We start from the raw sequence: 24,965 nt of genomic DNA, 5'->3' as shown, positions 1-24,965 counted from the left end.
CAGGAGGTTGTGTAGGGTTCGATTGAACCGCTCACACTGTCCGTTCCCTGCAGGATGGTATGGGGTAGTGCGGGATTTCTCCACCCCATACAAACAACAAAGTTGCCGTATCAAGGCACTCTCAAAACTGCGGCCTTGGTCGGAGTGGATGCGGCTCGGTACCCCAAACTTAAAAAACCATTCGTTCAACAAGACTTGAGCCGCGGTGGAAGCACGCTGATCCCGAGTTGGGACAGCCACTGTGTACTTACTGAACACGTCAGTCATTACGAGGACATTTTCCATGCCAGTGCTGGAAGACTCCAAGATCGTGAAGTCCATGGCAACAATCTGGTTTGGACGGGCTGCCAACAGGTGCCCCATAAAGCTGTGAATGACTGGTCCAGAATCCTTTGCGACCTGACACCGCTCACATTCTTGGACCCACTGCTTTATGTCCGAGCACATCCCTGGCCAGTAGCACCGTTCTCGAACCAATTCAGTTGTTCGATCGATTCCTTGATGTCCGTGCGCTTGGTGGAGCTGCCTCAGTGTCTCCTGCTTTAGACAAGCTGGCAAGATCAGCTGGAGGTTCTCTTCTCCACCATTTGATCGGAACACTCTGCGGTACAGAATACCATCTGTCTCAACCAGGCGGTCCCACTGTCGCAACAATGCCAAGGCTGGCTTGGACAACTCTCGCCTTTCCTCCAGGGTCGGTGGAACCTGCCGCCTCCAAAAAACCATAACCTCCTCTAAGAGGGGATCACCATTCTGCATCGCATGAATGTCCACACACGAGTAGGACGGAAGAGCAGATATCACCGCCTGAGATGCTGAGGGTAGCGAGTCCGAATGAGTAGCTTGCTGAAGTACAGCTGGGACTGATGTGCCTGGTAGAGCCTGTTCAAATAAGCCATGGTCCGAAACGTACTGCCGAGAAAGTGCATCAGCATTTCTATTGCTCCGGCCAGATCGATATTTAATTTCAAAATTGAAAGCAGCCAGTTGTGCAGCCCACCGATGTTCTGTGGCCCCCAATTTGGCAGATTGCAGGTGACTTAACGGGTTGTTATCAGTGAAGATAACACACTTGTGGCCCAACAGGTATTCCCGAAACTTCTCGGTCATAGCCCATTTCAGGGCGAGAAACTCCAATTTCATTGAACTATAATTGTCCATATTTCTTTCAGTGGGCCGAAGGCCTCGACTGGCATAGGCCACTGGCCTAATGCTACCTTCTTGCTCTTGGGACAGGACAGCCCCTAGGCCATTGTGACTTGCGTCAATCTCCAGAATAAAAGGGCAAGAAAAGTCTGCATATGCCAAAACTGGGGCTGAAACCAACTTGGCCTTCAAAGCCTCAAAGCTCTCATCACACAGAGATGTCCATTCCGAACCAAGATCTTGTTTCTGGCGTCGTTTGGACTTGGTACCCGCTTTTTCTGCCACTAGCTTATGAAGAGGGGCTGCCAACTGGGCAAATCCCTCTACAAAGCGTCTGTAATAGCTTGCAAACCCCAGAAAAGAACGCAGCTCTGAAACATGGCGGGGACGCTGCCACTTAGAAACTGCCTCAATCTTTGTCGGGTCGGTGGAAACACCATTCGCCGAAATAACATGCCCAAGATAGCGAACTTCTTTCTGAAAGAATGAGCACTTCCCCAAATTGACCTTTAATCCTTCCTTCTGTAGGCGACTCAAAACAACGTCCAGACGTTGGAGATGTTGAGTGAAGGAAGACGAGAACACAACAATGTCGTCGAGATATAAGAGAAGGGACTGGCAATGTTGAGCTCCGAACATCCTCTGCATTAGCCGTTGAAATGTACTTGGGGCGTTACACAGCCCAAAAGGCATCCGGTTCCATTCAAAAAGGCCAAAGGGTGTGCAGAAGGCCGTTTTAGGCTTATCCTGTTCCGCCACTGGAACTTGGTTATACCCACTGGCCAAATCCAAAGTTGAGAACCAACAGGCACCAGAGAGGGCATCAAGACTCTCCTCTATACGAGGGAGGGGAAAAGCATCCTTCCTGGTCTTACTATTAAGGAGCCGGTAGTCCACGCACAGGCGTAGACTGCCATCCTTTTTCCTAACCAGAACAATAGGTGAAGCATAGGGGCTGCTGCTCTCCTTAATCACCTTGGCCTCCAGAAGTTGATTAATATGGGCCTTTGCCTCCTCATACTCCGATGGAGGGATGCGCCTGTATCGTTGTCGCACCGGGACATCGTCAAGCAATGGTATGTTATGAGAAATAAGCTCGGTGCACCCCAAGTCACCCACATGTGCCGAAAAGACAGAGCTATACTGGCGCAGAAGGTGCCGAGCATCAACTTCGTCTTGGTCAACCAAAGCTGTTAAGTCTACCTCCTCTATACCACTCTGCACAGGGCCACCAGCCGTGCAAGAGGAAACTGTAGCCATGGTTGATCTCACTTCAGTAACCCCAGTGGGTAAACTGACTACTTTGGCACTACCAAGACTGCCCAGTGTGGTGCGTGGGTAGAGGAGGACTTCAGTAGTCCCTACGTTAACTACAGGGATGTACACTGTACCTCGGACAACTTTGATAAGGCAGGGGGATGCAAGGAGCCCTGCCGGAAGCCCAGATGCCCTGGGCTCAAATAGCACCACTGGACTGGAGGGCTGTTCTGGACAGGTGCTCGCGATGAACTGCATGACCCCACCAGGCAGGCGTACTGCCTGTGGGCCTCGAACTCTCACCATTCCAGAGAGGTCCCTGGATTGTTGGGTGGTTGACTGGTGGCATTGCTGTAGGGCTTCAAGAACTGAATCAGGGGCCTGGTTAACTACCGGCAACGTGAACAGCCCAGTGCCATGTGCTCCAAAGAGCTCTTGGTAACAGCGTCGGATGACGTTCATCCCCAGGATTCCGGGGACTGAAGACGACCCCCCAGGAGGGTCTCGCACCACCAGTATCCCACAACCCTGAAACACCTGGTCACACAACGTCACATCCAGCTCAAGATAGCCGATGTATGGAATTGCCAAGCCATTGGCCGCTCGAAGTTGAAGCCAATGACAAGATTGTAGGCGCTCCTGGCCCCAAGATGAAAAATGCGCCAAAAAGAAACTCTCTATTATAGTGGATACCATGGATCCAGTATCCACCAAGCATGGGACCTTAATGCCTCCCATCAAAAGATTGAGTTGGGGACAAGATGACACTAGTTTACCCACGGCCTCTCCCGTTGAGTCGATTGACTCCCCACCTGAGCTGTGACTCGTGAACTCAGAGGGTTTCAGTTTTCCGAATGGGAAGCAGGAGCGGAAGGTCTTGGCATACTTGTACTTAAACCAAGTGCCGAACCAGCATGAGCGGGAGCTTGTCGGCTATGACACTCCCTGGCAAAATGGCCTGGCCGCTGACACCTACGACATATTACAGGGCCCGTACGACGAGGGTGAGGCGGAAAAGAGGAAGTCTGCAGGGAGGCCACCGTCTGGGTGAGCTGGTTGAGTTGTTGCTGCTGTTGTTTCAACAGTTCCTTCAGCTCTCCCAATTCTGAGCTTGTTGCAGGAACCAGCGGTAGACGAGGACTACTCTGTACTCCATACTGTAGACCGTACACGGCTGGAAGAGAATGACTTCGCTCTCTAACGCCACCTGGGAGTCCCTCTCGTTCCCAGCGGATAGCTTCTGCACGCACTTCTATCAGGGTGACGTACGGCTGACGACGGACCAACTGTTTCAGTTCCCTACGAAGGGCCCCGTCAAGGACATGTTCCACAAATTGGTCTCGAAGAAGAACGGCCGAATTAAGCAGACCATCAGGTGCCCGCTGCTTAACCTGCTCCATCAGGGCCATCAGGGCCAAGGAGAACTCCTGCAAGGTTTCTCCTTGCTGTTGTGTCCTAGCGAAGAAGGCTTGCTGTAAAACTATATATGACCGAGTGCAACCATACAATTCTCTCAGGACGGCAAGAATCTGGACCGGGTCCGCTTGTTCAGTGCTAGTACGATATTTGATCTCGTTCCTTGCCTCTCCCTCTAAATGATCAAATATGAAGTGGGCCTGATCAGCAGCTGTCAAGCGGCGAGTGCGCATGCAGGCTTGAATTTCCTCTGCCCAGTCATCCACACCTATACCGGTTTTTCCATTAAATATTGGACACCGCCGGTCTCGTGGCACCACGACCAGTCGCTCGGTTATGGTAGCACTAGTCTCGGCTAAGGGAGCACCACTCACCGGAGCTGAAAGGGTTGGTGTGATTGAGCTTGGGCCAGCCTGCGAAGCATCCGTTTCCCGGCGCAGCTGCTCATTGTCTGCCTTCAGCTGTATAACAAGGTCTCTGAGCTGTTGCAGTTCCTCTTCCATGGTACCAGAGAGGGACAGGAGCAGAACCTGCTAGGCAAATTTTAGAAATCCAATAGTTAAGCCAAATTAATCCACTGCTGTTCTGTCTCTACAACCACTCACACAAATAACAAAAATAATAATAATAATAATAATAAAAATGATAATATATATATTTATTTACAACAAAAAAAGGAATACACGTCCGGCTCAAAGTGTTGTCCTGCCAGCAACGCCAAGTTTGTAGCAATGTCGGGAGGACGACCAAATAATCTTAATTAATATACGAGCAACGCCACCGTGGGAATTTCACCCCCGGAATTAATGACATGGAGCACCTAATTATGGTCCGCAACAGGACACAGATTCGAACAACACCGGCACTAGACGTGATTCCATTATACAAAATTATACGTTTATTTATGAGTACATCGTTCTTAAAAGACAGTCTCGAGACTAGTGATATGGTCTATAACTTGATACACGATTAGACCAAAACAATGAAAAATGCTTAAAAGTCATCCATGTTACAAAAAGAAATAAATCAAACCAGGAAAAGGGGACAGAAGACGGAGGGCTCGCTGGCAGAGATGACTCCTGAGAAAAAGGTGGGGGTGGACGGTCCCTAATGTCACAGCAAAGAAAACCAAACAAAATAAAAGAAAACCACACAGCTGAATATATGATGAAGTAATATAAATCAAACGAAGGGGACCGCCACCACCAGGCTCAGTCAACCACTCTTACCAGCAGCCCAAGAAACTCCTGTTCCTTAAATAAAGAAAGAAAACAATTAATAAACACAAAATATCGGCCACGGGGCCCACACACTCAAACAAAAACAAAGAAAAGAATGATTAATTCACAAAACGAGTTCAGACAGAACAGCAGTGGAGGGGGTTTCCGCAATATCTTGTGGGGCTTGCCTCCGCAGGTGATCCGCTGGTCAGCCGTGCATCAGGCCAGTGCCGCTTGGCTGCAAATTAACACATCGCTTAAAACAGCTGGCCAGAGCAACTGCAATCACAGTACAGATGAGACAGCCTACCGTCGGAATATGGTGTCACACTTGAATACACCAGGCTGGAGAACCACGCTCTTTCAAGCCAACTCAGCCGACAAGCTGGTGAGTACCGTTGATGGCACAGAATGGGAAGTTGCCACACCAGCTTCCTGCAGGCACGCTCCCTCAGCCGCAACCTCCAAACCACGGCTGACTATGCAGACAGGCGCATCAGCTACCACCAAACAATGCCCAACAAATGATATTACCCTAACTTACCCAAAGCCCACGAATGCCACGACCAGGTGAGTCTCACAGGAGCCCCCAAGCAACCATTATACCCCCGAGAAGCGGAAAGGAAGACCCACCACAGGTAGGGGTACTGAAACATATACTCTCCAGGGGAGAGCCCCGCCCTGTGATCACAACGACGGGGAATAATTGTTTGCAGCTGGGTATCCCACCGTGATTGGAGGTGCATAGGTGGCAAGCCACCTGAGTTAGACCAACCCACTAGACAGGTAAATTGAAGTGGACTGAGCCACTCTGTCACACATGGTTAAACGGTCGGGACCATACTCAGTCCAACTTTTTAAATCCTTTAGAATGAAAGAAATCAAACGGAAGCTCTTCAACATATACACATAGGTTGAGATACATTGGCGAATTTTCATGAACTGTGATTTGATTTAATAAGTTCCATCCTGTTAAAGTGTCAAGCTTAAATGCTAAAATACTCACATACACATTCACACACTTTTTAGAGATGGTGGGTGGTACTGTGGTGCAGTGGTTAGTACTGCTACCGTCCAGCAAGAAGGTCCAGGGGTCTAAACCAGTGAGTGGCCTTTCTGTTTTGAGTTTTCATCCCAGTGTCTGCACGAGTTTCCTCCAGGTTCTTGGTGACTTTGCCTAAAGGTGTGTGAGCGTGAATGGTTTGGCTGAAATCAAATGATCAAAAAAATGACCTCTTAACTGCTATTCCTCTGTGGAAAACATCACAGGGTCAAGGAAAGATGGTTAGGAGGATTCAGGATGAGGTATTTTAGGGAATCTGACTCTACTTTCACTATAAGCTACATAGTTCTGACGCGACGGCCGTGTTAGTGACGTCAGTCTGCAGCGGCAAAACTACAATTTCTCCGAAGACGGAATACAAAGAAGCATCTTAGATGCCTCCGTCCATGTGTTCGTACAGTGCTGAGTCAGGCAGATGACATAAAACCAACCTGCTTCAAAGTATTACTTTATTAACAAGGCTGCAAAATAAATGAGTTATGCTAACTGTTACTTACATGTTCTGCGTTTCTCGGCCATGAGCGTTATTTCTTGTGAACGGCCGAATGATACGTCACTATTTAAATATTTCAGAATTGTGGGACAGAATTAACTTAAGAATTAACGTCTCCTTTCATAAAGGATGGTCCAGTGCTTCCTATGCTAAAGGAGCTAAGTAGGGAAGCATTGAAGCTCCTCTCTTCAGTATTTAGAGAATTCAAACGGCTCTTATCTTGGCGGCTACTCACACTACTTACGGGTTATTTCACTCACACAAATTTAACTATTTGAATCCGGCAAAGAAGATGACGGACATTGTATAGTTAGGTCATAACTAGTTTGGTCAGATGTTGATACATTTGTATTTGTACAATTACATTATATTATGATATGTACACCATGTACTGTATATCATTGTGTTTTTTATTTTGAAATACTAAATAAATACTTTTTGCTAATTATGACACAATACATTTTGACTAATGCAGGATGTTATTAAAAATTTGTAAAAAGGCCATCCATTTGATTTTGCCATTAAAAGAACTACATGATTATAGTACATTTGATACAATATTTTGTTGTTTTTATGCTTTGAATGAATTTGAATACTACACAAACTTGTTTTTAAGTAAACGTTTACTGAAGTGAATTTAATTGCATGTTACTAAACTACTTTTGGAAATACTTACATTTATAACGTCATGGAAAAATCAAGATATTGTAGGTAGGGGTCTCTTTTCCCTTCTACGCCAACTTTTGAAAAAGCAGTGTTCGTTACTCAAGCTTTCTATATTGGGGAGCTGTATGTGGATTTTGAACCTATGAGCACATCTCCATAGTTTCCGCATGGGGCATATACCTTGGTGAGACAGTTTGGTGTCGTTTCATGCCTACCAAAGTGTTTCCTTTTTTTTGTTTGTTTTTTAAGTCCTTTTTATTACGGGAAACTTTGAGGCAAACTCACTTGTCTGTCAGTGTTGGAAATGTTGCAAAACGGTATCTGTTTACTGCACTGCAGCACCAAGTCCTTTGAGGTTCATTACCAGAGTACAGAGGCTACACGACTCCTGAGGGCTGAGAGTGACACATCAACACAACACTTTGTCAACAGAGAATGTCATTAAGCTAATGAGCAAAGTTAAAGGAAGACACAGTAACAAGCGTCGGTATCCATGACGCAACGTTAGTAACAAAGTTCAGTGGGAGAACAAATCCTCTCGTGGGTGACGACACGCTCACCTCTAAGTTATGAGATGCTGGTTACAAAACAAGTAAACCGCCTTTCACCCATTAGATTTTTGAGAAACTGGCTGGCATCACACAAACATCTTTCTATGAAACAATATGGAATAAGTGATCCTTCAGAAGTAGAGCAGCAACGTGACCATTAAGAATGTAACCATAGTTTTGTTTGGTGATTGAAAAAAAAAGAAGGATAGATTATCAATTAATGCTTAAATGATAATCAACTTAATGTAGTATCAGTGTACAGCCCCTACAAAGTACTTTATTTTGCATTAATAAATATGGTATTCTGCTAATAAAACAACCGTGAAGAAAAATGGAACGTTATTTTAAGTTGGAAATTGACTAGAATATCTGTGAGGCCTCTATTTAAATATTTACTTTAATTCAAGGTCTGTAAGAATGATTTTCTGAGGAGTAAATACTTTTTCAACTTTTGAGGATTTATTTGTAGTCACAGAACTGCCTCTCAGTATTCTAAAGATTGTATTCATTATATCTCACAGCTTTCTCCACTGGCATGTAAGCCGGTGTGATACACTCTTAGGGCATTGACTCTGTCTAGATTGTCAATACACAACATCAACTTCATTTTAGCTAATTTAAACTGGCTGAGGTGGCTCAAGCCTCCATTTGATTTCATCTCTGCTCTACTCGGTTTGATGGTTTGAAATTGGCACGGGGTCGGACCCCAACCCAGAACGCTTTGTCAAGGAGCCATCCTCAGTATATTAGTATCAGTATACCAGTTGAGTTGTTACGGTCACTTTAAGGATTCATTTTCCGTTTGTATAGCACAGTTTTAAATAATACTAAAAGATGTTCCCAATTATCAAAAGACATTTAGGGTTTAATGCTGTGATCATTATTGTTTCAATTATTAAAAAATAACAGTCAAATATGTAATATGTAAATTGAGAGTTGCAAGTTCCAAGTTGCAAACATGGATTTGGAGTAAACACAATCACAGTTGTAAGCACTTAAGTTAAGTGGATTAGTTTAGTTTAGTTAACTATCTGTCTACAAAATTACCAAAAGCAACACTCAAGCTGTTATTGGCTAATCAATAGTGTAATTTAGACTTATTTGAACAGAGTGGAGGCATTTGTTTAATGAACATTCATATTGGCCAATCAAACTCCGGTTTCTGGTTTCTCTACACACACTGCCAAAAACAACTGTGCAGGAAGACACACATCCATTGCCAAAACAAGCACAATCAGGGTAAACAAAGACAGGATAATATAAGCACATATTTAACACATTTAACACACACAAGTTATTACGTACTTACTAGTTATGAAGTAATGAGGATTCTTTAGAAAATGGATGATGGATGATGATGTCGCAAATCTAAAAATATCTCTATTAAAATAATTCTTTCTCCTCATTCTGATTAAGATCAATGGATAATGGGCCACAATGTAAAATGGCAAAGATTTAATTATATCCGGTTTCACGTTTATCATATATACTTTTTTGAACCTACAATAAATAGAGTTGATTTTTTTCTTTTTTTTTCTTTAATGTTCTCTGGAGAAATATCTTTATTCATGCAAGCCTTATATTGTTCAAGGCAGGCTTCTCCTCTGCTCTAACCTCAAGAAACACAGTACAGAAAGAGTACTAAAGAGTATAGTACATCACACAAAATATAACAGATCCATGCAGGAAGAGCAGATTAGAACGCAATGTTTGTACTGTGAGCGCCCTCTGCTGTTACGCATTGTGAATGCACACCGTACTCGAGTAATATGTCCAGTGTGACTGTGTATTCAACGGGAGGATAAGAAACTCTTGTATATGATGACAATCTGATAACTCTGTTTTTTAGGTCACATCCTTGATTACTTTCCTTGAGAGCAACACTGGTATTGTTTTCACATTAGGAGTGTGTGATTCATTTTGGCACCCAATGTTCCTGGAGACACTTACTGTAACAATAGTTGTTGTTTCTATTATACAAATAGTATATAATAATTTTGTTAGTGTACAAAAGTACAACGTGGAGTAGTAACATATAACTACATGATCACAGCAAACTTTGATGAGATGCTATCATGGTTTTACCTTTTAACATATTAGATTAACTACATATGTTTATATACACAGTATATACATACACTTTATACCACTTGTGAGTTATTGGTATGTAGTTGAGCTGTTTTTTGACAGCAAAATTACTGAAAAACACAGCGATTGCTTTGCTGGTTGTATACTGCTGCTGAATTACTTTTCATGATAGCATTATAATGCATTGATGATTTGTAATTATTTAGCATTACCCTGTCCAATAATTAGTCAAATGTAGCTTTATGTAACTGAATGTACTGCATTCTTTTTTGGGAAAAAATGGACTTATCTGCGTGGTCAAGATCGAAAGATTTTATTCCTAAAAAAGTGCACTACTTTCACTTTAATTTCTTTTGTTTTCAGTCCATAAATGATTGGATTCAATGTCGGTGGCACAACTAAAGTCGATACCCCCATGAACCACCTCAAATGTGGTGATACATTCTTTATTCGGTACGAAATGATGGTGAAAAGACCCAGACACTCCAACAGAAGAAACACAGTCAGGTGCGTTGTGCACGTTTGCAGAGCTTTGGCTTTTGTGTCGGCTGTTTTGGATCTGAAGCACGCAACAAGGATCTGGAGATACGTGTACAACATCATCCCATTACTCATAACCTGTGAAAGAGCACTAATGAGAAGCCCATAAATATTATTGATGGTTGTGTTGGCACAGACCAGAGCCAGCAAAGATGGATTATCACAGTACGGGTGTGTTAATTCAGATCGACAGCGAGGTAAACGCGAAAGCAGGAAAAAAAGCACGGTTATTAGAACCAAACAACTCATCCACACAATTGTGATTATTCTCATAATGTTAGCGTAAGTCATTACAGTATTATATTTCAAAGGGCAACATATGGCAATGTATCTATCATATGCCATAGCAGACAGAATGAAAACTGTACCTGCTGCATAGATGTGTATAAAGAAAGCTTGGGCCAAACAAGCTGAGTATTGCATTGTCTTTCTGTTTGTCAGTATTTCGCCGATGGTCTGTAGGAAGAACGCTGAGGAGCCTATAAGATCGTTGATGGGAAGGTTCAGCAGAATAAGGTACATGGGCTGATGCAGAGATTTGTTCAGTACAATAGTAAGGATTAGAATTAGGTTGCAGAAAAGTATGATCATGTAGCTCAGTGTTGCAAAAATGAATGCAGGAAAGACAGTTTCAGAGGAGAGGTTAAAGCGATTTAGCATCAAAACAGATGATGTGTTGTACTGGTTTTCCATCTCGATGCTCTTCCTTCCTAGGAAAAAAAAGATAAAAGTTTTGCATAGCTATTACACAACATTAACTTAGGCATATGAGATACAACACAATGTTAATATACAGATATAATGTTGTGAAGAAACATTCTTCTTATATTATATATGTTAACTTATATAAATAACAATTTTGCAGTTTTAAATCCAATAACTTTCAAATCCAGGGTTGAAGTACATAGAGGATGTACAGAAATCAGCACACAAATATGTGGATCATCCCTACCTACTGCCAACAATGACCAACTGGTAAGATGTTCAGCGGCATTAGCGGCTTTATAAGAGTGATTTCTGCTGAACGCCAAGCTGCTCTCTGGAGTCTCCTGGTTGATTGTCATGGCAATGACTTAAGCACTGGCTCACAGCGTGCTTTTGAAGAATATGGCATTCATTGGTTACCCTACTACCACCCATAGTGAGTTACAATTTTACGTCTTAACTGCGCCACACACACCTGTGATCCTAGGTCTGCCCTGGCTTGGCAAACATGACCCACAAATCTCTTGGAGAACCAACCAAATTGCTTGTTGGAGTGATTCCTGCCTCTCCAAATGCCTCGTCCAGGTCGCTCCATCACCCCTCCTAGTGATCACTCTACCTGCAGGGATATCACGATTCATCAGAAGCCTTCAGCAAAATCAATGCCTCTAAACTCCCAATCCTCAATCCATTATGGTGGAATTATTAGGTGTGGGAGATTGAGAAGTTCTGGCCATGAAGGCCACTTTCGAGGAGTGGCGGTATTGGTTAGAGCATGCTATTCACTCCTTTACCGTCTTTACCGACCACAAGAACCTAGAGTACCTAGGCAACTCCAAGAGACTGAAGCCCAGACAGGCCCGCTGGTCGCTGTTCTTTACCCGATTACACTTCACAGTCATCGTCCAGGTTCCAAGAACACCAAGGCAGATGCTCTATCACGTCAATGCGACCACGAGCTCACATCACAAGATCCCAAGACAATTGTGGCCCCAGACCTCATCATCGCCCCCATTCAGTGGGATGTGAATGTCGAGATTGCGCAGATTAACTCCCGGTCTGAGGTTCCGTCAACCTGTCCACGCAACCGGGTTTATGTCCTCGAGACGCTCCAGGACCGGGTGCTGGAGCAGGTTCATGCTCTTCCCAGCTCTAGACACCCGGGAATTACCACCACCATCCAGCTACTACAAAATCACTATTGGTGGCCCTCTTTAGCCCAAGACATCACTACCTTCGTACGACACTGCAAAGTCTGCAACACCCAGAAATCATCACACCAGCTACCCGCCGGTCTGTTACGTTCTTTTCCCATCCCGCAGGGTCCTTGGTCACATATAGCCATCGATTTCATCACTGATCTGCCTGTCTCCGAAGGAAACACCACCATCCTTACCGTGGTGTACAGGTTCTCCAAGGCCTGCCGCCTCATACCCCTGGCCAAGCTTCCTACTGCTTTGCAAACAGCCGAGCACCTCTGCAACCTGGTATTCCGATTTTACGGCCTTCCCGAGGACATAATCTCCGATAGAGGACCCTAGTTCACGTCTAAAGTCTGGTCAGCCATCTTCAAGGCCCTTCAGATCAACGTCAGTCTAACATCAGGGTATCATCCTCAATCAAACGGGCAGGCCAAACGCATGAATCAAGAGGTCATACGATTCCTACGCTCCTACTGTCACCAACACAAGGAGGATTGGAGCCGCTATCTGATATGGGCCGAGTATGCCCAGAACTCTATCCAGAAACATTCCACCGGCATGACCCCTTTCTATTGCATCCTGGGGTTTCAACCACTTCTCTTCCAATGGTCAGGAGAACCCACGAACGTCCCGGCCGTGAATGACTGGCTACAACGAAGTGAAGACACCTGGAATCAAGCCCATACTCACCTTCAACGAGCTGTCAACGAGCGCCAAAGAGTACCAGCCGATCGACGTCGTCCAGGCCCGGTGTACCACCCAGGCCAATAGGTCTGGTTGTCCACCCGAGACCGAGTCACCCAAGGTCCATTCAAAATCACACAACAAGTCACACCAGTCTCTTTTCGTCTTGCCCTGCCTAACCATTACCGTGTTGCTCCTACATTCCATGTCTCAGTATTCAAACCCGCTGTTGGTCCTGATGAGTGGGAGGAAGAGAGGTCCCAGGAGCAGAGACCCCAACCCATTCTAGTGAAAGACGAGGAGGCCTATCGAGTCCAGGCACTCCGAGACTCCAGACGTCGGGGTAACACCCTGCAGTACCTGGTCGATTGGGAGGGATACGGACCAGAGGAGCATTCATGGGAGAATGCCACGGACATTCTGGACCCAAGTCTAATCACAGACTTCCATCGCGCCCATTCCAATAAACCCGCTCCATGACCACGTGGGAGACCCTGACGTCATCAGCCACCTCACGCCAGGAGTCGTTCGCAGGAGGGGGGCTCTGTCACAAACACAGACTCCGTAACCTCGCCCTCCAGCCATCAGCGAGCACCTTCGCCTGAATATTGACGTTTCACTAAATTTCCCATCATGCATCTGCCTGGACTGATTACACCACACACCTGCACTGCACTGATTACACACACCTGCACCTCATGCTCAAACACTCATTTAAGCCACACTCACCCAACACTCTCAGCGAAGTCTTGTTTTGCTATTGTGAACATTTCTGAGCGTTTATCCCTGTGACTGCCTGATTGGTTTGATAGATTTTGGATTTCCCCATCTGCTGCCTGCCCTGATCGTCTGGCTGGTATTTTACCACGAGTTAGCCTTGTCCCCACCACTGTATCTGCCGTTCCTGACCATTGCCTGTTGACTACTCTGATTAATAAATCACGCTGCAAATGGATCCCTCTGACTGATGCTTCACAACAAAAAGTCTGACATGTCTTATTTTTTTTGTGTAGCCTAATTGCCTCTTCAACTTTATGGAATGCATGCATACATCTTTACATTCCCCCTTTATAGTATATCAGATAAAAGACGTTCTAATCAGCAGATGCATTTTACATGAGTGTATCACAGGCCAACATACTCACAATTCTTTATTTATATAACAATGCATAGTTTTGTGCATTTATGTTTTAATCTTTTGATATTTTTTAAATATATTAGATTTCTGATCTATTGCACAAATCAACTATATTTTAATCTTCCCATAACCCTGACATGTTTTGTTTTTCTATGTCAATATGCAACATATCAATGATTTACTTCAAATGAGAAAAGTGTTCCAGGATGAAAGTCTTAACTTGCAATTGCAGCTCATTCGCTATCCTCTATGTTGAGAAAAAACACACTTAAATTCTTCTGAAAAGGCCCACTGTTTTTTTGCATTCCTTTTTATTTGAGGAATTTAGATGATTCTGAACTGCAGGGAAAAAAGAAAAAAAATAAAGAAATAAAAGGATGACTAACATAATAGATTAACTATATATGTTTATATACACAGTATATACATACACTTTATACCATTTGTTAGTTATTGATATGTAGTTGAGCTGTTTTTGACAACAAAATTACATAACCCACAAACAAAGGGATTGCTTTGCTGATTGTTTACTGCTGCTGAATTACTCTTCATGATAGCAGTATAGCACTACTAATTTATTGATGATTTGTAATTATTTAGCATTACCCTGTCCAATAATTAGTCAAATGTAGCTTTATGTAACTGAATGTACTGCATTCTTTTTTGGGAAGAAATGGACTTATAACTAATCATTTAGTTAAGCAAGACGGTTAAAAAATAACAACATGAAGACGTTTTAGCCGTCTGCGTGGTCAAGATCGAAAGATTTTATTTCTAAAAAAGTGCACTACTTTCACTTTAATTTCTTTTGTTTTCAGTCCATAAATGATTGGATTCAATGTCGGCGGCACAACTAAAGTCGATACCCCCATGAACCACCTCAAATGTGGTGACACATTCTTTATTCGGTACGAAATGATGGTGAAAAGACCCAGACACTCCAACAGGAGAAACACAGTCAGGTGTGTCGCGCACGTTTGCAGAGCTTTGGCTTTTGTGTCGGCTCTTTTGGATCTGAAGCACTCAACAAGGATCTGGAGATACGTGTACAACATCATCCCATTAATTATCACCTGTGAAAGAGCAACTATGAGAAGCCCATAAATATTATTGATGGTTGTGTTGGCACAGACCAGAGCCAGCAAAGATGGATTATCACAGTACGGGTGTGTTAATTCAGATCGACAGCGAGGTAAACGCGAAAGCAGGAAAAAAAGCACAGTTATTAGAACCAAACAACTCATCCACACAACTGTGATTATTCTCATAATGTTAGCGTAAGTCATTACAGTGTTATATTTCAAAGGGCAACATATGGCAATGTATCTATCATATGCCATAGCAGACAGAATGAAAACTGCACCTGCTCCATAGATGTGTATAAAGAAAGCTTGGGCAAAGCAAGCTGAGTATTGCATTGTCTTTCTGTTTGTCAGTATTTCGCCGATGGTCTGTAGGAAGAACGCTGAGGAGCCTATAAGATCGTTGATGGGAAGGTTCAGCAGAATAAGGTACATGGGCTGATGCAGAGATTTGTTCAGTACAATAGTGAGGATTAGAATTAGGTTGCAGAAAAGTATGATCATGTAGCTCAGCGTTGCAAAAATGAATGCAGGAAAGACAGTTTCAGAGGAGAGGTTAAAGCGATTTAGCATCAAAACAGATGATGTGTTGTACTGGTTTTCCATCTTGACGTTCTTCCTTCCTAGGAAATGAAAAAAAAAGCTTTGCATAGCTATTTCATACGCAACATCAACTTAGGCATATGAGATACAACACAATGCTAATATACAGAGATAATGTTGTGAAGAAACATTCTTCTTATATTATATATGTTAACGTATATAAATAACAAGTTTGCAGTTTTAAATCCAATAACTTTCAAATCCAGGGTTGAAGTACATAGAGGATGTACAGAAAGCAGCACATAAATATGTGGATCATCCCTACCTACTGCCAACAATGACCAACTGGTAAGATGTTCAGCGGCATTAGCGGCTTTATAAGAGTGATTTCTGCTGAATGCCAAGCTGCTCTCTGGAGTCTCCTGGTTGATTGCCATGGCAATGACTTAAGCACTGGCTCACAGCGTGCTTTTGAAGAATATGGCATTCATTGGTTACCCTACTACCACCCATACATCAATGTTGATTTGTTTATCAAGGTATCAATTATATTGTTCTTGTTGATCTTGTTTTATCTTATGGTTTGCCTGTTCTTATCTTGGAGGTCTGTGAAGCGTTTTTCTGTGATGTACTTTTGCACCACCTGTACTTTTTGAGGCTGCTGTGTGCTGTAACTCAGTTAAACCTTGCGCTGCTGCTCGCAGATGTCGGGTTATTAACCCTTCCACTGCTGCTCTCTTCTCAGCCGCCTTCAGTCAGAACGTAACTCCCGATCCTGGGTGCGCTGATACAGAGGCTCTTAGCTCTCAGTTTCTCGACACTTGTAAAATTGCCATTGGCTGTGCTGCCCCACTAAAGAGCAGGCAGCGTAAAGTTAAATCAGAGCCTTGGTTGAATGAAACTACCCACACTGCCAGACGTAGAGCTGAGCGCAAATGGAAAAAAGATATATTGAAAAAAGATTTCATGTTGAGTGATGCACCTTTTTTTGGGGGCTTTTAACACTACGTAGGTTGTTGATTTTATGTGCGCAAGTATTTTGGGTATATTTGGGTATCTGGGGAGGACAGTGGATTTATTTATTTATTATGTTTTATTGTGTTTATTTTATTGTACAGCACTTTGGGAACCTTTGTGTTCATTTTAACTGTGCTTTATAAATAAAACTGATTGGATTGGAAACGGATATTATACAGTATTTCACAATTGCTAAAACACTAAACCCTATTCTCTGGACCCAATACTCAGTGGCCTAAACCCATTTGTCGAATCAGTCACTCTGTGGGCAAAACCTTTAACAAGTTCAGGTAGTTAAGACACTGTTTGCAAATCTCATCCACTCTTTTTGCAAAACTCTAAACACATTCTCACTCACTAAACCATATTTTGCACTGTGTTGCAAAATGGTATATACATGTGGCAAAAGTTAAACACAACTACAACACAGCTGTCATCGTTTACACACAACAACTCAAAATTGTTCACCCTTCTTTCTAATGATGTGATCAAATCAGTTGTCTAGAATATAAGCCAGTTCAGAGTAGACAGGTTGCCCAGGTACGTTGATACATTGGTACAATGGATGGACACAATGTGAGAGGCAGAAGAGGAGGAGGAGGAGGAGAAGGAAGAGTTCGTGTAAGAGGGTGGGCAAAGAGGACGAGTACAAGGACAACAAAGAGCTAGACAAAGAATAGTCATTTCAGATCAAATTCTGGAAACGGTGATAGACCATGTTCTTGTTCATGGAATGACAATGAGGGAAGCAGGACAAAGAGTACAACCCAATTTGAGCAGATTCTCTGTGGCCACCATTATCGGGACCTTCAGGGAAGAGAACGAAATGTATTGTTTTTCTAATTTGTGCGACTAAAAGTTTCCTGAATACATTTGATACAGTACATCAGTTTTTGACTAGAGAAGGGACTGGGGAGAAAAGAAAAAAAGATTTACAGTACATGTCATGTCCATTTCTATTGTTACTTTATGTATACATTTGTAAGAGCATTTTCCCTTTTGTAGAATTGCAAGACTACCAAATGAGGGTGGAAGGACTCCTTTGTTCAACAGCAAGAGGTTCTCATTGTTGATATGGTTCGTCAAAACAATGCCATCCGACTGCGTGAAATATAGCAAAGAGTTGTAGAAGACAATGTAAACTTTGAACGAATCAACAGTGTCAGCCTTTCTACCATTGCCTGTGTCCTCCATCGCAACAGGGTACGCATGAAGCAAGTGTACAGAGTACCCTTTGAGCGTAATTCAGAAAGGGTCAAAGATCTACGATATCAGTATGTGCAAGTGAGTTTAGCCTACACTATCAGCACTGATGCTTGAAGTACACGTTTCTAGCCTACCGTTATTGTCCTATACCGTTCATGTGACTGCACTATATTTTAGTGCATGTAAATCAGGAGCGCATATAGATACACTTTTGCAGAAATATGTCTGTAACACTTACTAAACTATTTATTTATCTCTTTTATGTATAGAGGGTATTTGAAATGGAAAGGGCCCACGAATACATTTTTGTAGATGAAGCAGGGTTCAATCTGGCGAAGAGGAGAAGGAGAGGCCGGAACATAATTGGCCAACGTGCCATTGTGGAAGTCCCTGGCCAGCGTGGTGGCAATGTCACCCTATGTGCAGCCATAAGCAATGGGGGGGTTCTCCACCATCATGCAACCCTGGGGCCATATAACACTGACCATCTTCTTACATTTCTGGGTGGTCTTCGGGATGTTTTGTTTGAACGTGAGCAGCAGGATCATCAGCAGGCAGTGCATCCTATCTATGTTGTGGTTTGGGACAATGTCAGCTTTCACCGTAGTGTCAGAGTACGTGAGTGGTTCAACATCAACCAGCAATTCTTAAATGTTTGCCTTCCACCATACAGCCCTTTCCTCAACACAATAGAAGAGTTTTTCTCTGCGTGGCGATGGAAGGTCTATGACGGTAACCCGTATACAAGGGTACATATTTTACAGCCAATGGAATTGGCCTGTGGTGACATTGGTGTGGAGAGTTGTCAAGGCTGGATCCGACACACGAGAGGGTTCTTCCCCCGTTGCCTAGGAAGGGACAACATTGCTTGTGATGTGGACGAAGTCCTCTGGCCAGACCCAGCACAGAGACAGGATGCTGAGGCAGAATAAGTCTCTCATTGATTTTGATTTTGCAATACAGTAACACAATATTTTGTGTAGTACGCTTTTCATTTACAGTTGTCAGTTCTTTGGGCTTACTGAGTTGTGAATTATTTTATTTTATTTATGGCAAAATTATTTTCTATATGCAATAAACATTTTTTCTCTAACTACATGCGCTGGACGCTGTGTTCTCAATTTTTTGATGTAATGTCTAATGAAAGCTGATGAGTGTTTATATATTGACTGGCTGTGTTTATGTTTTGAAAGCATTGTTTGATTTTGAGATCAAATGGTTTTGAGGCAAGTGTTTGATTTTGCCAGAAGAGTCAGGGGTTTTGTGAATGTAGTTTAAAGACTGGGTTTTGTGTTTAAAGTTTTGAGAATATGGGTGAAGGTTTCAAGAAATGTGTCTTAGCAATTGTGAAATACTGTAATGCAAAACAAGTTATTATGATTGAATTGACAGAGATACATTTAAAATATACTTTTTTTCATCAGTAGAACAAATTTAAGTGAATTGAAGAATTTGTGTTTTTTGTTATATGGATCATTATTTTTATATCCTATTTTCCACCTAGCATGCAGAAGGCATCATCCATATAGTCAAACAGCAACACTGACCTTGGTTTCAGCGTGGCCCTTAATGGGGGAACAAGAGGCTTGCTGCAGGCAAAGTTTTAAAACATATGCTTTCTCCTACAATAGGTCATACGTTTCATAGCATTCCGATGGAAGGACTTTTTTTTACAATCTTTCACACAATAAGACAAAACTAATTATTATTCAAAATAAAATTGCTGATTAATCGTGATTAATTATAATAGTTCATAGAGCCTCATTGGAGGACAGAAATGTGTCGAATCCAGTAATGGCATTTTTACTTGCTTCTAACATCTCGAGGAAGTAGGTAACATATTTACTGGGATTGTTGCTAAGTTCATCCTAAAACTCTTATTAGAGGGATCAAACCAGTATATGAGCATGATCAACCATTTGTCAGCAAGGGAGGAAGACTGCATTTCCCATAGTTTCGGCATGTGATGCTGTGATATAATTGTATTTCAAGACCTGTTTCACTTGCTTGATTTATATGAATCAGTAAATATATGTATAACAGTTGGTGTCCTCTTGTATAAGAACACTTTAGCGTTCTACAAAAATAATTGCTGTGTTAGGGTTGATGAGGACTGGATCCAAAAGCAGAACTGAAGACAAGGTTTTGAGGTTAAAAAAGGTTATTTCTTGTGAGGCTCGTGAGGAGAGGGCCTCGGGCAGGTACGGTGGAAGGCCGTGCAGGACACTGCGCAAAGGCTGCGTGAGCGTGCTGGCGAGGCGAGGCGAGGCGAGGCGAGGCGAGGCGAGGCGAGGCGAGGCGAGGCGCATCGGCGGGAGATAATGATCCGACAAGGAGGCCTGGGAGACAGCAGGCTATAACTCGTGCCTGATTGGTGATTGGCCACAGGTGAGGGTAGTGAGAGAGCGCTCCTCTTGGCCGTCCCGCCCAGCCTGAAAACACTCACTCACAATACAAAATATACAAAATGAGTGAAGGCAATGCAATCATAATTACCACATGTTGAGCTGTGAATATCTGCAAGAAACACATAGTTGTTCCCTGCCATGTCAAAGAAATGGCCTAATTCAAATTGAACGAGGAGGCAGCTGTTTTTAAAGTGTCATTGTTCTTGTCACAATTAGTTACAGACCAGTGTAAAAAGTAACAAATATGAAATAAAAGTTCTCTTTGTCTTGCAATGCGGCGGTCATCACAATCCCACTGCAGGGTTTAGATCAATTACATAATATATATATGTAATGTGCCCCCCGGTGGGAGCATCAGAGAAGAAACAGCTGTGTAGAGAGTGATGAGTGTCGATGACCCTCCCCTTCAGTGACGTAAACAGGGTAATCTCTGCTTGGGCTTTTTAACATTAAGCCTGCAATACGCATGGGAGGTGGGGTTTGAAAGAAGTGGGAATTTGAGACAGAAATCTAATGAAAGACATTAGTTCAATTTCATTATTGGAAGTGTAGGATTCAGTGTTTTTGGAACATGCACCATCTTGTTTTTTTGTAATTGCCTCTTCAAACTTTATGGAATGCATACACACATCTTTACATTCCCCCTTTATAGTATATCAGATAAAAGGCGTTCTGATCTGCAGATGCATTTTACATCACAGTGGGTCACAGCACTACAGAGGCCCGGCAAACTCACAATTCTTTATTTATATAACAATACGTTGTTTTGTGCATCTATAATGTTTTCATCTTTCGAAATATTTTAAATATATAATCGATTTCTGATCTATTGCACAAATCAACTATATTTTAATCTTCCCAAAACATTTCCATGTTTTCTTTTTCTATCTCAATATGCAGCATATCAAATGAGAAATGTGTTCCAGGATGAAACTCTCAAATTACAATTGCAGCTCATTCCCAATCCTCTTTGTTGAGGACAAACACACTTGCACTCTTCTGAGAAGACCTAATGATTTTTTACATTCCTTTTTATTTGAGGAATTTAGATGATTCTATCATTTGGAGATTAACTGCAGCGAAAAAAAGATTAGTAATGGTAAGCAATGAAGCAATGAACAGTGTTTGTTTCTTGACAAATGTTTCTCATTAAAAACAGTAAACATTTGAACTTGAAATATTTTAGTTAAACATAATGAAATTTGCTAACAAATACTTATTGCAATGTTAAGAAAACCAGACAATAATCAAACTCACATTGTTTTATTTCCTCATCAATAGTCCACCTTAAAGCCCATATAATGCATTGAATGTAAACAGCGTTATGAGATACATACAAACTCACTACTACAAAATTTACAAAACAGAGTGTAACATGTATTATTGCATTTCAATACATTTTCACTACATGCATTTGGGCAGGGACAATGCATCAGTTTCTGCAGTGTTCTGCGGTTTGTTTCTGCGGCTGTTTTTTTTTTTTGATCCTTTGGATATCTCAATTATATAAATGACATACCTTTCAGCAGTTTTGAAATGATTTGTCATTAAGTCTACTGTTCACAGCTCATTTTCCACACCTTACAACACAGCTATTACCACAGTCTCAAGCTTCTGTAACCTGTGAAGTGCTGACGAAAACATACAAACATGGGAATTATACAGAGAAATACACAACATATTCGTAAAAGGAATAATCAACAAAAAGCATGTAACTTGGTGCAGTAATACATGGCCTATTGGTGTTGGTGGAGTCTCCATTTAAAGGGGATTTTATAAACAGTTTCTTTAGGCAACATAATATATAACACAAAAGTACAGTGAGCACGACTCTTCTAATTACAATAGATAACTAGTTACAACTTGGTTGAAAAAATGTTCCCTTTTAGGAACATTTCTATGCGCTGCTTCAGTTCTTTTATTTTCAGTCCATAAATAATCGGGTCCAAGAAAGGGGGAAATAATAAGACTGATATACCCAGTAGCCTTCTAATGTACGGGGAGGCACTCTGAATGCGATGAGCAATGAGTGTAAAGATAGTATTAATTTGTAGGATTAAAAAAATAACTAAATGTGTACCACAAGTCTGAAAAGCTTTTTTCCGAGCATCGGTTTGATTAGTCATGACACATGTTCGCAAAATCTGTGCATATGTGTATATTATCATTAACAGCGGTCCTCCCATGAGTAGGACTATAGAAAGCATCCCAAAGTAGTTGTTTATTCTGGTGTCCTCACATACCAGTTTCATCAATGAAGGATTGTTACAGTACAAATCCACTACATTTGTCCTGCACATTTTGAACCGTGCAAGCAACAAAAACAAAGTTAACATCATTGAGAAATTTAGAAACCATATTAAAATAATGATTCTGATTACATTTTTTGGGCTCATAATAGCATTATACCTCAAAGGACAACATATTGCAATGTATCTGTCGTATGCCATGGCACTCAAGATCAGCATGTTTCCTGAACCGTAAAAATGAATCAGAAAAGCCTGAGTAATACATGCAGATTGGGAAATTACTCTGTTCTGTGTCACAATGCTGAAGAGAAGATGAGGGAAAAAAGCTGTGCTGCCCAACACGTCACTTATGGGCAAGTTGAAGAGGAGGATAAACATGGGCTTGTGTAATGTTTTACTCACAGCAATAGTTGCAAGTACCAACAAGTTGCAGAAGACGATAATAAGATATGTGAGCGTGCCCAATACAAACACCGGATAAATGCTTGTAGCAGATAAGTCAAATGGTGCAAGTGTAAGTAATTCCATATTAGATGCATTTATATCCATAGTTCAATCAGGTGAGACGATACTTTTATTACATGCGATTGGACTCTATCCTCGACCCGGATACTCAGGAGTTCTGCTCTTCCAGAACCCCCCCTGGAGTCCAGACACTGGTGGTGGTGGTGGTGAAGCCAGGAAGTTTCTGCAGGTTGATGCTGCCTGGAGTATGCCTGAAGGTGGCTGGAGGTGTCTGGGGTGGAGGAGGGTTGCATTCGGTCTGCAATGACAGCTGAAAGGACCCGCGGAGATCACTCCATAAAAAGTTTGACTGCAAGGTTGTGATTGGTTGGAATACCCAGTGCCGGGACTGGGTGGTTACTTGTGGACGCCCCCCCTCTTGCTAAATATTAACCACAGCATGAAAGGTTGGAACAACATAGCTTCATTTGCAACATAATTATTCATTAAAAAACAGTTTCAATCACCTATGTCTTTCCTATTGTAAAATATGCATACATGTAATATATATTTGGATTTATATAACCTCATGAATAAAGTCAGTTCTCAGGCCTTTAGTCACAATGTATTGTACATCTGCTCTTTTTTGCGGTTTGCCATATGCCGAAATGATTGAACATATAATCATTCTGAAAAAGTATTTTTCTTTCTTTACTTTTTTTTTTTTTCTCAAATTTGTTTTCATATGCTCAACCTTGGTATAACACAATATAGTGTTTTGAGCTTTGAACTCGCATATGCAAAATTCAACATAGACAGGAGCCTATGGATGGCAGCAATGTCACCGTATTGAAGGAATGGCGGAAACACTGTGAATCTCCGTGATGCAGGACTTATGTAACTCTTCACATCACCAAACTGTGATGTGTGGAAAATGAACAATGCATGGCAGAAAGGACCAGATGTGGACATCAGGAAATATTTACATTTCAATGTTGTCTGTTGAAACCTTAGTCTGCTACATCACAGGATCGGATCAAATAAATCGTTCTGGGCTTGAAGCCCCATTTAGTGAGAAATGTCCGTCGTTGAATACCATTTTCCTTATCACTTCATTTACAGTATTTCCTTTTGGCAAAAGGTTTGAGCTTCCCTAATGAATAACAGGAGGATTGTAAAAATATAATAATATTTAGAATCTGCATCTTTTCAACTCATTCTTTCTTCTCCCTCAGCTTCTAATTTGTTTATAAAATTGTAGTTGAATATATGTATTCAGGTTTCATACAACTATGAGGTAGGATATTGTGAACTTTAAACATGGTTTTGTGTTAACATGAAATATTTGTTGGAATTATTTGCATTTGTTGTTTGCATGTGAACACCTCTACAGCAAAAAGTCTGATCTAAAAGAATAGTCCTTCATTGTTGAAATTCAGTCTTTCTATCCATTAGCTGCTGTCATTGTAAGCCTCATCATTTATTTCAATGAAATACGGTAAAACTCTCCAGAAGGGAAGTAACCTCTACCTTTTCCCGCGATCTGTACTATTTTTCCAAAGGTTGCCAATGCTCATACATTTAAGAAATATAAGGAAACGTAAAGAATTTTTGGGGGATTAATGTAAAATATTGCAGTTTTCATTAAATCACGAATTTCCAGAATATGATTGAATTAATGAATACAAACATAGATACATTTTTTGATTTTATTAATGTACCACACATGAAACATTGTACAAACTGTACATTTTCTATAGATTTAAGACTGCAATAATTACAGTGTGAGTAATGGATATCAACCAGTTCACAGACAAATAGACTGCACGAGACGTAAATACAAACAG

General features: G+C 41.9%; 3 protein-coding genes across 3 annotated transcripts; all 3 read right to left on the bottom strand.

The window, feature by feature from the left end:
• Nucleotides 1-10,197: 10,197 nt before the first annotated feature.
• LOC120826457 (olfactory receptor 52D1-like) lies at nucleotides 10,198-11,138 on the bottom strand. The gene has a single exon (XM_040188760.2). The coding sequence runs from the start codon at nucleotides 11,131-11,133 to the stop codon at nucleotides 10,198-10,200; it is 936 nt and encodes a 311-aa protein (XP_040044694.2). The 5' UTR covers nucleotides 11,134-11,138.
• A 3,637-nt stretch (nucleotides 11,139-14,775) lies between these two features.
• LOC120827314 (olfactory receptor 52B2-like) lies at nucleotides 14,776-15,857 on the bottom strand. The gene has a single exon (XM_040190169.2). The coding sequence runs from the start codon at nucleotides 15,855-15,857 to the stop codon at nucleotides 14,922-14,924; it is 936 nt and encodes a 311-aa protein (XP_040046103.2). The 3' UTR covers nucleotides 14,776-14,921.
• A 6,311-nt stretch (nucleotides 15,858-22,168) lies between these two features.
• On the bottom strand, nucleotides 22,169-23,202 carry LOC120829407 (olfactory receptor 52B2-like). The gene has a single exon (XM_040193472.2). The coding sequence runs from the start codon at nucleotides 23,200-23,202 to the stop codon at nucleotides 22,282-22,284; it is 921 nt and encodes a 306-aa protein (XP_040049406.1). The 3' UTR covers nucleotides 22,169-22,281.
• Nucleotides 23,203-24,965: the final 1,763 nt, after the last annotated feature.

The sequence above is a fragment of the Gasterosteus aculeatus genome, chromosome 1, assembly GCF_964276395.1.
Source record: "Gasterosteus aculeatus chromosome 1, fGasAcu3.hap1.1, whole genome shotgun sequence".
Lineage (NCBI taxonomy): Eukaryota > Metazoa > Chordata > Actinopteri > Perciformes > Gasterosteidae > Gasterosteus > Gasterosteus aculeatus.
The sequence above is the reverse complement of the archived record's forward strand: the minus strand, read 5'-3'. Positions and strand labels throughout refer to the sequence as shown.